Source organism: Chiloscyllium plagiosum, chromosome 20, assembly GCF_004010195.1.
Source record: "Chiloscyllium plagiosum isolate BGI_BamShark_2017 chromosome 20, ASM401019v2, whole genome shotgun sequence".
NCBI classification, from domain to species: Eukaryota; Metazoa; Chordata; class Chondrichthyes; order Orectolobiformes; family Hemiscylliidae; genus Chiloscyllium; species Chiloscyllium plagiosum.
In genome coordinates this window covers 45,343,793-45,356,831 of record NC_057729.1, presented here as the reverse complement: position 1 = coordinate 45,356,831, position 13,039 = coordinate 45,343,793, and the positions used below count along the sequence as shown (strand labels likewise).

Sequence of the window (13,039 nt, the reverse complement as noted above, 5' to 3'; positions counted from 1 at the left end):
GTCTTTTTCTGTGTCATGGTTCTCATATTAAAAAGGGCAGTTGGGAGTACTTGCATCCATTTAAAGTCTGTTTCTTCTACCAACTTGCTTAGCTGACCTTTTAGGTTACCATTGGCTCTTTCTACAATTCCCATTGCTTGGGGATGGTTGGCACAATGGATTTTTTGATTCATATTCAAACTCTTACATAGTGCCTTGCTTACTCTGCACAGAGGCGGGGGGCCATTACCAGAAGAGACCTTAACTGGTATTCCAAATCTGGGCATGATTTCCCTTAACAGAATTTTACAAGTAGTTGTTGCTGTGTAGTCAGTACGGGGATAAGCTTCAATCCATTTACTAAATATATTGATTATCACTAAGCAATACTTATAAGAGATAAGCAAGGATACCACAGAATGGGAGGTATAGTGTTGCACGAAGACATCAAAAGGCAGTATAACAGTTTGATTTTCCAGAACAAAAAATATTCTGCCAATACAACATTCTCCCTTCTTAAAAGAGAATTCAATTGGCAATATTTTAATATTTCTATATGAAGAACAGATGCTAAGTCTTTAATTATCAAATCTTTAAGCAAAACTTTACCCACTGAAAATTCCTTGACAAAGATTTAATTTCACCCTAAAGTTAGTTTGGAAAACATCAATTGTACACAGAGAGCTAGACTAACAATTTAAACTGATCCGTTAAATTATTTCCATTTAAACTAAGGTGAGACAAAATAAATTGATAATCAGATTAGTTTAATGGTTCCTATTTTATTAGAATAAGTATGATTACATAGGTATCTACTCAAGCTGTTACAATCTCAATAAAAAATGTCAGCAATTTTTGAGAAGATTTGTCAGTGGCAAAAAGATGTTCCCTACACCCAAAATTTTCTTTCAAGTGTGTGAAGACATCATTGCTAACTTCATACATCAAACCCAAACAAAATTACACATTCTAAAAACTGGTGTCACTGATAAGAATACTCTCAGCATTTTCAGTTACCTATTAAACACTGAACTCTCCAAGTGAACTCCATTTGACCATGAGAAACTGGCTTATAGTTTAGATCCAACTTATAATAAATTGTGTTTCAACTGGTTCAGGTGTCTGTAACTATAGCAACACCCTATTCTTTATGTACAATGAACTCTTTTTGTCGGCTTGAATAAGTTATAAGTTATTTCTAATTCTAACATATGTTTTATGTAATGGGAGAGAATTCAGTGACAAATCACAAAAAACACACACAAAATTGCAAAATGGGTCAAAAGTAAGTAGGAAGTTGAAATGAATCAAATAGTGTGGAATAAACTGAACAATATTTACCAATGAACACAGTCCACAGACTTCACAGCAACAAACCCAAACAAGCAGACAAAATGTGACCAGCAACCCTAGTCACTCCCTCCTACAAAGACGACATCTTGGAGATGACTGCCAGATGACTCAGACCTCTTGGCATCATGGTAGCCCACAAACCCACCCTCACACTAAAACAACTAATGAACTCGAAAGACACCATACAGACAAGCAAAACTAATGTCCTTTATAAAATACCTTGCAGGAACTGTAACAAACACTACATTGGACAAACAGGCAGTCAAATGCTAATATAGGAGACCAGAGCCCAGGTATTCAACTAAGAAAGACCTATTTCAGCCCATCCAAAATTGCTCACCATCTACAATCCACTAGGCAGATAATGAAGTAATACTTGCAGCTGCACCTGCACCACCAACACCTACTAGCTTAAAAAACATATCCTCAATACTCATGATGCAGGCTGTGTACAACATGTCCAGTATCAAAAGATGAATTATGACAACCCACCAAAGCATCTTAGCATAATTTGCTATAATCCAATACATAGGAAGTGTGCAGCTGAGACAATAACTCCAAATCTTCAACATCATTCCTTCACCACTGCTGAATCTGGGACTCTTTACCTAACATTGAGACATGAACCCTACCACATAAACCGGAGTATGTGTCAGTGATGCATACATCCAAGACAATGAATTTTAAAATATCAAAATGGTCTGTTATGACACTCAGTGCCTTCTCAAGTCTCCAAATGCTCATTCTAATCATGGCACAGTTATGACCAACATGAGCTTGTAATCACAGAAAATTGACAGTGAGAGATTCAAAAAACACCAGTAAAAGCAGAGGAAAAAAACACAGCACACCAGTATTTGAATGAATAATAAAACAAAGAACTGTGGATGCTGGAAAACTGAATAGTGGAGTCCATTCTAAACAACAGGTGGAGGAGGTATTCTCCCTAGCATTATAATGTGGGAAGTTCTGTACACTCAAACTTTTGAGAAGATAACAGTAGCATTTTTAATATTTCATTAACTGTTTTTCTCTCCAGACTGGCCGAGTTTCCCTTGTAATTTCTGCTTTTGTTTCAGAATTTCAATTCTTACAACACAGCGGTAAACCCTTATATCAATTAAACCAAACACATTCAAAAGCTTACCTCTCCCGTAATCTGTTAAAAGTATGGAATGACAGAACTACCTAAATTCCACTATTATAGAAAAAAATAACAATTTTATTCTTTATCTCTAAAATAAACATTAAACAACGACTATTTATAACTCTAAGCCACCTTTCTCCCACTCTATAACAATATACTGATCCAATAAAGCCCCTATTAAATTTACAGCAACTCAATTTTCAAAACGAGACAGCAACTGTCATCTCCAGTGTCGATCTTTCTCAGTTTGTAGATCTCCCTGGTCGTCTTCTGCTGCACATATTTTTCACATGAAAAAAAACGTACCTTTTACAAAGTGTGTGTTTTCAGATAATCTGTCTGAAAATGGCAGATGGCAAGCTTTGAGAAGATTTGTAGTTTAGGTTGAGGTTTGGGATATCGGTTTGCTTGCTGAGCTGGAAGGTTCATTTCCAGACGTTTCATTACCCTACTAGGTAACATCTTCAGTGCACCTCAGGCGAATCAATGCTGAAAATTCCTGCTTTTTATTTATATGTTTGGGTTGGTGATGTCATGTCCTGTGGTGATGTTATTTCCTGTGAAGTCACTTCCTGTTCCTTTTCTCAGTGGGTGGTGGATGTGAGTTTAACTTGATGTGTTTGTTGATAGAGTTCCAGTTGGAATGCCATGCTTCTAGGAATTCTCATCCGTGTCTTTTTGTTTGGCTTGTCCTAGGATAGGTGTGTTGTCCCAGTCGAAGTGGTGTCCTTCCTCATCCGTATGAGAGGATACTCGTGAGAGAGGGTCATGTCTTTTTGTGGCTAGTTGGAGTTCATGTATCCTGTGGCTAGTTTTCTGCCTGTTTGTCCGATGTAGTGTTTGTTACAGTCCTTGCACAGTATTTTGTAAATGACATTAGTTTTGCTCATTGTCTGTATATGGCAGATGGTGCTCTTTCAGGCTAACTGTCCAAAATGCCTGCTTTTTATTTTATTTTATTTTTTCATTTTCTTTTTTTTTCTCTTTTTTAGGGTAGGGACTAAATCAAAATAGAATTGGAGGGAGAAATAATCTTCTGGATTTTTTTTTCTTTTTTTTTCCTTTCTTTTTTTAACCCCCACACTACCACCTAAGTGCGGTAGTGCTTATTTTTTCCCCACACAGCTGTTTTTTATTTTTTTTTATTTTTCCCCAGCACCCATGGTGTGTGTGTGTGCAGGTGTGAGACACAGTGAAAGACACAAAGTGCACGAATCTTTATTCAATTTCCACCACCAGGAAGATAGGAAAACACCCGGGTGGCCAGTGACAAACACTGCCCTTCACATCAAAGGGCAACGCGTGCTCCTTCTCCAAGGACACCCAGGGCCTGCTTTTTATACCCCAAACATCAGATCATCTAATTGGTTCAATGTTAAAACAGTACAATTCAAATTTGATTGGGTTTTGGTATCTTGGGGCATAATTTAAACTGATTGGTTAAATTCAAACTGCTGTGAAATCAACTGGCATCTAGTTTACAGCCAAAATGTTACATCTTTCAATTTTCCAGCACACTGACATGAAAGCGCTTGCCAGCTTTGACTCTCTCAAGGGTACAACACGCACCTTCAACTTCATAACACAATCAACTACTTACAAATTTACCTCTTCCCTAATAGAATTTAATTTGGCCATCTTATCTGCTTGAGACCTATTTTTCAGTCAAGGTATATTTAATACTTGACATTTATCAACATTAAATTTTAAATACCACTTGTCTATCACATTTCAAGTCACTCCAAATCTTGTCATACACCTTTCACTTCTTTACTAACTTTATTGCTCTCCATGTTGTGTGTCAGGAAGTTTAATTATCTCAATATCCATACAGTTGATGAACATGTTTTAAAGCTAGATTTCATTTAACAAGCATCCTCCAGTAAACTGTATAGCTATCAAGTGTACTTTAATTAATCCAGTCCCATAATCCATTCTAGACTCCTTCAGATTTAAATTTAATTGGGAGTTTTCATAAAGTTTTATATCAAATGCTTTTCATTCTTCTGGACAGCTATAAATCATTGAAAAAGCCAGTTATCTCACAATATCATTAAAAGCAATCTGAGTGTTTGGAACTTCCCGCATTATAATGCTCGGAAGAGTACCACCTCCATTCTGTTACTTAGAATAGATTCCATTATTCAACTTCCTATTGATATAAAACCAACAAGCCTAAACACAAGCAAGCCGTGTTCCTTAAACTGAGCATTTGACAGTATCTAAAATGGTCAGGAAACCAAAACAGCTAACTCCAGTTAAACAAAAAAGGAATCTGCATTCATGTAGAAAACTTGAATATTATATGAAGTCTTTTCACAAATTTAAGCACTGCAGTTACAACCAACGAACCACTGCAACTTATGCACACACACGATTCCATTCAAAGTCAAGGATGCCCAGTTCATTTGTTTTAAAATCATTAAATGACAGATGTTAAAATGATAGCCAAAATATTGGTTCTCTGTTCTTCATAGGGAAAGAAGTGCCATGTAGTATTCACCTGATTTCACACAACCTCTGTTTTTATGAAAAGTGGTGAGCAGTGAACATTGGAAACCATTTGAATACAGTGGGCTGTAGCCGTGCAAAAATCCTCGAACTACCCTTTAGTGGCACTGTGGGAGTACCATTACACAGAATTAAGCTGACAAAGCAGTCACTTCTCAAAGCAGTCTTTCCTCAAAACATCAAGGAGGCGTTGGCTTAGTGGTATATTACCATATTGTTAATCCGGCGATCCAGATAACATTCTGGAGACCCAGGTTCAAATTCCACCAAAGCAGATGGTGGAACTTGAATTCAACAAATATCTGGAATTGAGAATATAGTGATGACTCCATTGTCAATTGTCAGAAAAACAAACATCTGGTTCACTAATGCTCTTTAGGGAAGGAAACTGCCATCTTTACCTGGTCTAGCCTGTGTGTGACACCAGACACAAATGTGGTTGACTCTTAAATGCCTTCTAGGCAATCAGGGATGGGCAATAAATGCTGCCCAGACAGTGGTGCCCTCAACCCGTAAATGTGTAAAGAAAACAAAACCCCTGGAATTAATCACTCCAAACTGCTTTTTAAAATAACTTGTCAAAACTCTACAAGGCCTCTATTCAAACCAGAAGTGCAGTAAGAAAAACTTCCACAATCAGGCCTAAAGCTTAAAATGAATCAGTCTCAACAAATAATGCTGTTTATTTTGAAATTTCAGGGTAATATGGGGGATGAAGCTGGTAATAAAACAAGGCAAGGCAATATTTGTAACAGATGGGTCTCTCAGTTGCTCCAACAAACAACTCAAATTTGTTTCTAAAACAACTTAAGTAGAAGCAATGGAAAAACTTGATAGCAGCACATGACCGAAGCTCTCACTAGAGCAAAAACACAAATTAGTCAGACACAGTAAAAAGTACAAAAGATGGACACGTCTTTTTCAAAATGCTTGATATTTGGTTACTTCAGAAGATATTCTATAACAAACTTAATCCTGGCAAGTGTTTCTGGATGGTCATGAAGACACAGTGGGGCTTAGACAAAAATGATTTATTTCACCACAGTAGAGCCGAAAGCAATTTGTATCCACTTTGGTGAAGAAAACAGCGCATAAATGAAAATCAACCCTTTGGTTGTCTGACAGTATGCTAGCAGATGTTGGAAGCATTTATTTCTCACTAAAAATCAGGCTTCAATCATCTGCAAACTCTGAGCGTGTATTTATTGGTGGACGTGAGCCGTCATCAGTACCGACGCAAAGGAGATTTTAACTTCCAAAGACAACGAGCGGGCAACAAAGTCGATCCAAATGTTCGCTGAGAATATTTCCTCTTTTAAGACGAATAATTCAGCGTTCACTGAAGGCTTCATTTTTGAAATTTCTAATTACATTTGAAACAAGATCGGCGCAAGCTCAGCTGTACTCTCACTGGTAGTTCAAGACCATTTACAAGTCAAGCCACCTGTTTCCATTTTTCAAATTATGACATTAAGTTCAATAATAGTAGTAGCAAGCACTTTGGAGAAAACGGTGGGGTCCATGAACCTGTGAAGCGCCTCTGAACCAGGAATAATCCTTGCCTTGAAGGATCAAGGCGGGCTAGTTGCATGTACACCTAGCCCCTTCCACTTGGAGATGGCCATTCTCCTCAACCCCTGCGCGCTTACTCATCCCCCCCCCCCCCCCCCCCGTTATCCAAAAAGGTGATGGGGGAATATTTCTGTTCAAGTCTGGGCCTCTGCCCTTTTTGTCAATGTAGCCATTCACATACATATCTCTATAAAGCCTTTCTTTACCTCGAACATCAGCCCTAGCAGAATCACCATCGCGACACACGACACGATGTCCGCATGGTTCTGGATCACGAACTCATGACTGAGGACGGCAGGATTTTTGCTTTTCTTCCTCAGGCCCATGACGGCTGACGACCGAAACTACTTTTTCCTCTATTCCACCTACCTTCCCCCGCCCCCCCCAACCCCGCCAACTACAACGCAAACAAAATAAAACTTTAGTGAAACGGAGGGGGCGGGAAGATAAGAAAACTGGGTCAGGAAGGTGGTTGAAATAAAGAAAATAAAAGCACACCCCGCTCCACTTCCTTCCTCAGGTTCCCTAGCGCCCGCTAAGTCAGATCCTCGCCGGCCGTCTCCCACAACAACTGTACAGCGTTGACGCTACTCGGCCCACCGCTTCGCCGACCATTCCTGACGCCCACGCAGCTCTGACTGGCAGCTGCGGTGACCAATCCGAGCACCGATTGGCCATTGTGCCACGCCTCCTAACGGTCGTTCGGACCCCGTTGGCCGCCAGCTGATAGACAGCCCGGTTAGCCGCTCGCATTGGAAATTTGCGTCCCAACGGCCGACGCCGTACAACCAATCATATGTGAGAACTAGGTCAAACGAATGGAGTGGGTTGAGTCAACCGCTTGGCGTTCAGCGCATGTGCAAATGGCTTCCCAGCAGATGCCAGGTAAAGTGTCAACTGTCAAAGAAGGAAAGGTGTTGCTTGTGTCTTTCAGTATTGTGCCTGCCTGCCTTATTGAGGAGGTATTTCTGACATATATCATACCACTAATTTGAAATTATTTTGTCGTGGCAATAACTTTTCTATTTGTGGCCATCTTTTCTATTTTGTTCAATTTGATACTCGCTTTTCAAACAACAATAATTAAAAAATAACACATTTACATTTCACTCAAAATTCAGTCCACACAGTTTTGTTCTTTAAGGAACTTGCATTAGATGAGACATATACTGTTTAAACTATGCTCCTTTGACACCTGTGCCAACAGCAACAGTATTGCAAAGTTATTATGCAAGATGAAATTGTGAAGCTTTGTTTGTTTCCTGCAGATGTAGTTGTGGCCAAGAATAGTGTTCAGGTAGGTGAAAACAATGACTGCAGATGCTGGAAGAGCACAGCAGTTCAGGAAGCATCCAAGGAGCTTTTGCCCGAAACGTCGATTTTGAAGCTCCTTGGATGCTGCCTGAACTGCTGTGCTCTTCCAGCACCATTAATCAAGGATGGTGTTCAGGCATGTAACCTCCTATTTTGTAAGAAGTGATTTCTACTTGTGATACCTAATCTATCTGGGGCAATGTGACCTGATGTGAAGACTTGGCTTTTGTTTTGTTAATAACAAACAAATTGCATTGAACACTTTACATAGCATACAAAAAGAGAAACAACTTGATCTAAAAATGAAGGTTAATGATTTAACCAGAGGACAACTAGTTTCTTTTAAACAAAAATAAACTTTCAGATTGTAAGCTCTTCTTTTGTACTGTTTAATCAGGTTTGTGCCAAATGAAATATGCACTGGCATGGTTTTGAGAAAGAAAGGTTACATAGCTGTATTTGTCTGCTTTAAAACATCATGTTTGCTGTTTACATTTTGCTTTAAATTCTCTTTCAAAATGCTAACTTGTTTAATTTTTCAATCATTCACTTAATCATTTGTTTTTGGTGTTTACCATATTTAAAGGCACCAAAGTGAATATTGCAATGTAAATAGCCTATGAGTGTAAAGTTACTGGATTTATAAACATACCACAGCTCAGAATAGTGTGACTTGGGAATGTGCCAGTGACATCTCCTGTCACAGACTTCCAGTCTTGGCTGAGCTGTCAAAGTGATAAATGGAGTATTCCAAATAGTGAGGAAAAACTGAGCAAGTTACAGTAACCTGTAGCTTAGTATGTCATCACCATAGTCCTGGGAATTGTTGAATGCAGAAGTGTCAAAACATTTTGTCTTTGCCTCTGTGTCACATAACTAAAGGCATTGCTGGGTGACATACAACATTCAAATCATTACTATTGTCAATTTGTATATGTGCATTAATAGTTCTAAGTGTGCAATTTATTAATTAATCACTGAGGATGCAGCCTCACTAAAAATATTTTCCTGCAACCTTCAAACCATAAAATTCTATCAGCTTACCAGAAATAAAAGTGCAACAAGAGTTTCTAAGATTTTGCAGGCAGTTCAATATGGACCAATAGCTCTGCATTGGCGACTTCACCTGATATCTCTTGGCTTCCCTCTTGCAGTTTTTCAGGGCAGTTTGAAATATAAAATCATTCACGGGTAAGGAAGGTCTTCCCTAATTTTCCAGTGACCAGGCCCAGCACTGGCCAAATGAAAGTTAAGGGAGAAAGAGCTCAGCTGTATTTGAAATTTGCGTCTTTTGCATGATGGATCCCTACCAAGGTTGTCCTCAATTAAAACCATTTATTAACAGATCAAAAGTAGCTGGGTTAATGATCGTACTGTGAATTCAAATTTCATGATATTTGCTATCAATGATGTTTGTATTGCATTGATCATTGCAACCTCCCCATATCCACAATCCTGTGCAGTTCCTTTCATTTGCTTTCCACCGTGACATTTTCTTCTTTTGTCATTCTTTAAAACAAAGCATTCTTTACATTGTAGTGTCTACTGCTTTATTATTGAAGATACTATCATCAAAGCATCACATTTAATACATTTACTTTGAATATTGTTTGAAGTTGATTTCCAACCTGCTGATGGAAGGGAACTTCCCATTTTAGAACTCTAGTTTCTGGAAAAATCTGTGTTGTAGATCCAGTGTGAAATTTGTTTTTGAAGGGGGTGCAGAATAACCTGTGTTACCGTGTATGCAAAGATCCCAGAGACAACTGCCCATATTTGATGATATCTACTAACACATGCCAAAACACCAGACTGACAGCAATCTAAACATTCCACACCTTATTCTTTCAACAGTTAACATCATTGGGAAAAGTGTTTTTTTTTTTAATTAAATCTCTGCAGAGACAAATCTACATTTTTCCTGATGTGGATGAATGTATGTTTGTGTTTGAAGTTTGGGATATTTAGAATGGTAGATATTTATGCTTGCATATTTTAACTTGTGTTAATTAATTTTATATCTTTGCCAAATAAGTTCCATTTTCCCAATCAGCCAAACCTAACATAGATTGACCATATTGGTAACTGGGTAAACCACTTAAATATAAGAGGTGGTCATTGGAGTAGTGGGACTAAAAAGAATTTTAGTGCACTCCTCCAATCTCAGTCATAAGAACATTTGTTCTATTTGTTCTATTGTTCTATTCTTTTGTTCTATTCTTTTGTTCTATTCACGATTTTTAGCAAAATTGCCCTTTTGATATGATGTCTGGATGATACAGCTGAAGTAGTAGCACCTACAATAAAGGGCACTGGAGTGATTTCCCCAATTTGCATTAACTGAAGCTTCACTCGGGCTCCTTGCTGCCACACTTGCTCAAAAAATACTTTCAGTTATTGAAGCCATGTTTAAGCAAATCTGGAATTTTTTTGTGGAAACAAAATTAAACGTCAATGAGCAGTTTATTCTTGTGTAAGTGCTCTTCTGTAATACCGTTGATGACTGTTTTCACTACTTTACTGATAACTGCGAGTACACTGATTACGGCATTAATTGGTGCAGTTGGATTTTTCTCCTGTGTTTTGTGGTAGGACAGATCTGGACTATGTTCCCATATTGAGAAGCAGATGTCTTGTAGCTGTAATGAAATAGTTTGGCTCCTGTGGAATAATGGGTTAACTATACCTTTATTCTATTAGTAGCTACTGAGCATAAAGATCTATGGCAAGGTGATGTCAGAACGTGATGGAACCAAGTGAGTATGTAGGGTTCTCAGACTGGCTCTTTCCTACCCACTCTTGTGTACCATATTATCTTCACTCACCTGAGTGTACACCTGATCTTGCTATAAGGAGACTCTTGTAAAGACCTAGGATACCAAGGCAGCAGTCACAAACAGAAGACAAAAAACAAAAGTCTGGAAGAATTCTGAACCTGGAAGATATCAGTCTGATAGCAATGAAGAATTATCCAGGAAGACACCTATGTGTGGTTCAGGGACAGCCCGTCCTGACTCCTGGGTTCAGTGAGCCAGACGAGGGAAGCATCGGAAATTGTGTAGCAGACAAACTCCAGAGGCAGTCCATAGTGCATTCAGGCAGGAAAAGAAACAAAAAGCCCACAGCCAGGAACAAGGCAAACTGCAGACTCATTCAGCAAAACAGTTAAGTGCACATAGGACAAAGCTGTACAACTACACATAGATGGGAAATAAAAGGATACAAAAGAAGTCCACCAACAGAAAGTGTGAGCAGAGACAGGGTGCAATTACTGCCAATATGGGACCCCATTGGTGGGAGTTTTGTCCAGCCAGTCATGCTGAGGGTCGTGACTGCAAGGATGCAGACCACTTTGGAGTTCATTCAGCAACAGAAAAAAGTTAAAACAAATCCTAACAGTATGTAAGTATCTAAGGTTTAGATAACACTAAAGAAGGGGAGGAATTCCTCATGGGGGTCATAACAGACCCAAAAGATGACTTCCAGTACAGTAATAGAACAGACTCACTGAATCAACAAATTAACTACCATGGTGTTGAAATCATAGTTCACAGTGAATAAATTCATATTATTTGGAGTGAAAGATGTCCAGTGTTCTTTCTTTTGGATTCTGCACTATGCCTGAAGCAAGACCTTCTTCAACCATCTGACATTCAGAATAAGGGTCTGGGATTGGTCCCAGATGAATATAAGTATGGATGACTGCTACTCTGCTACAATGGGTGAAAAATCACCAACACTCTGTATGTTATTCCTGATTGTCATGAATCTTTCGTAAGCATTAAAGCTTGTATGGCTTTAAACAATACATCTTTAGCAGTTATAGAAGCAACTAAAGTCAACTCCATTTGCTATGAATTAGACTCCATTTATGAAACTCTCGCCCTGGGATTACAAAATGATAGTACAGATCTTCCCTTTCTCTCAGAAGAGAGGCTAGAGTAAGGAAAAAAAGAAGGCACCAAGAATGAAGGTGAGCAACCAAAATAAACCATTCAAGACTTTTACTTTGCTCCTTCAGAATGGAGTGACAGAGGATGAAGCTACCACTGATGCTGATGATGATGCAGAAGAAAAGGAAAAAATGTAGATTCCCTAGCACTTCAAGGAGTAGCAGCTAAACAAGTGTATATAGTATCTAACTTTCACATGAACACCAGTGAAGTGCCATCACTTTTCGTAGTCAGCAAAGTCACCATAATATTGAGAAGTCTCATTTCAGGGAGTTGAAGATGATCTTCAATCAAGCACAAAGGAGGCCTCAGAACTTTGACACAAACTCAAGAACATTGCAGCTTCAAACAGTTTCGATAGTACTTTACCTCTACTTACAGAAAGATCATAGAACATAGAACAATACAGCACAGAACAGGCCCTTCAGCCCACGATGTTGTGCCGAACATTTGTCCTAGTTTAAGCACCTATCCATGTACATATCCAATTGCCGCTTAAAGGTCGCCAATGATTCTGACTCTGCCACTCCCACAGGCAGCGCATTCCATGCCTCCACCGCTCTCTGGGTAAAGAACCTACCCCTGACATCCCCACTATACCTTCCACCCTTCACCTTAAATTTATGTCCCCTTGTAACACTCTGTTGTACCCGGGAAAAACGTTTCTGACTGTCTACTCTATCTATTCTTCTGATCATCTTATAAACCTCTATCAAGTCACCCCTCATCCTTTGCGGTTCCAATGAGAAAAGGCCTAGCACTCTCAACCTATCCTTGTACGACCTATTCTCCATTCCAGGCAACATCCTGGTAAATCTCCTTTGCACCCTCTCCAAAGCTTCCACGTCTTTCCTAAAATGAGGCGACCAGAACTGCACACAGTACTCCAAATGTGGCCTTACCAAGGTCCTGTACAGCTGCAACATCACCTCACGACTCTTGAATTCAATCCCTCTGCTAATGAACGCTAATACACCATAGGCCTTCTTACAAGCTCTACCCACCTGAGTGGCAACTTTCAAAGACCTATGAACATAGACCCCAAGATCCCTCTCTTCCTCCACCTCACTAAGAACCCTACCATTAACCCTGTATTCCGCATTCTTATTTGTCCTTCCAAAATGGACAACCTCACACTTGACAGCGTTGAACTCCATCTGCCACTCCTCAGCCCAACTCTGCATCATATCTAAGTCCATTTGCAGCCGAC

The 13,039-nt window shown here is 39.2% G+C and overlaps 1 protein-coding gene across 4 annotated transcripts in view; it reads right to left on the bottom strand.

Annotated features, from left to right (window-relative positions):
• Positions 1 to 7,214, bottom strand: part of LOC122560232 (translocating chain-associated membrane protein 1-like 1) — a 103,340-nt gene extending 96,126 nt beyond the window's left edge. For 2 of the 4 annotated variants that reach the window (XR_006314705.1, XR_006314706.1), the window contains exon 1: positions 6,769 to 7,214. Coding sequence is in view for 2 of the 4 variants with exons in the window: in XM_043710705.1 (XP_043566640.1) it covers positions 6,769 to 6,888 (120 nt within the window). In the remaining 2 variants the exon portion in view is untranslated. The remainder of the gene's footprint in view (positions 1 to 6,768) is intronic. The other 2 variants (XM_043710705.1, XM_043710706.1) reach the window with 1 other exon arrangement.
• Positions 7,215 to 13,039: the final 5,825 nt, after the last annotated feature.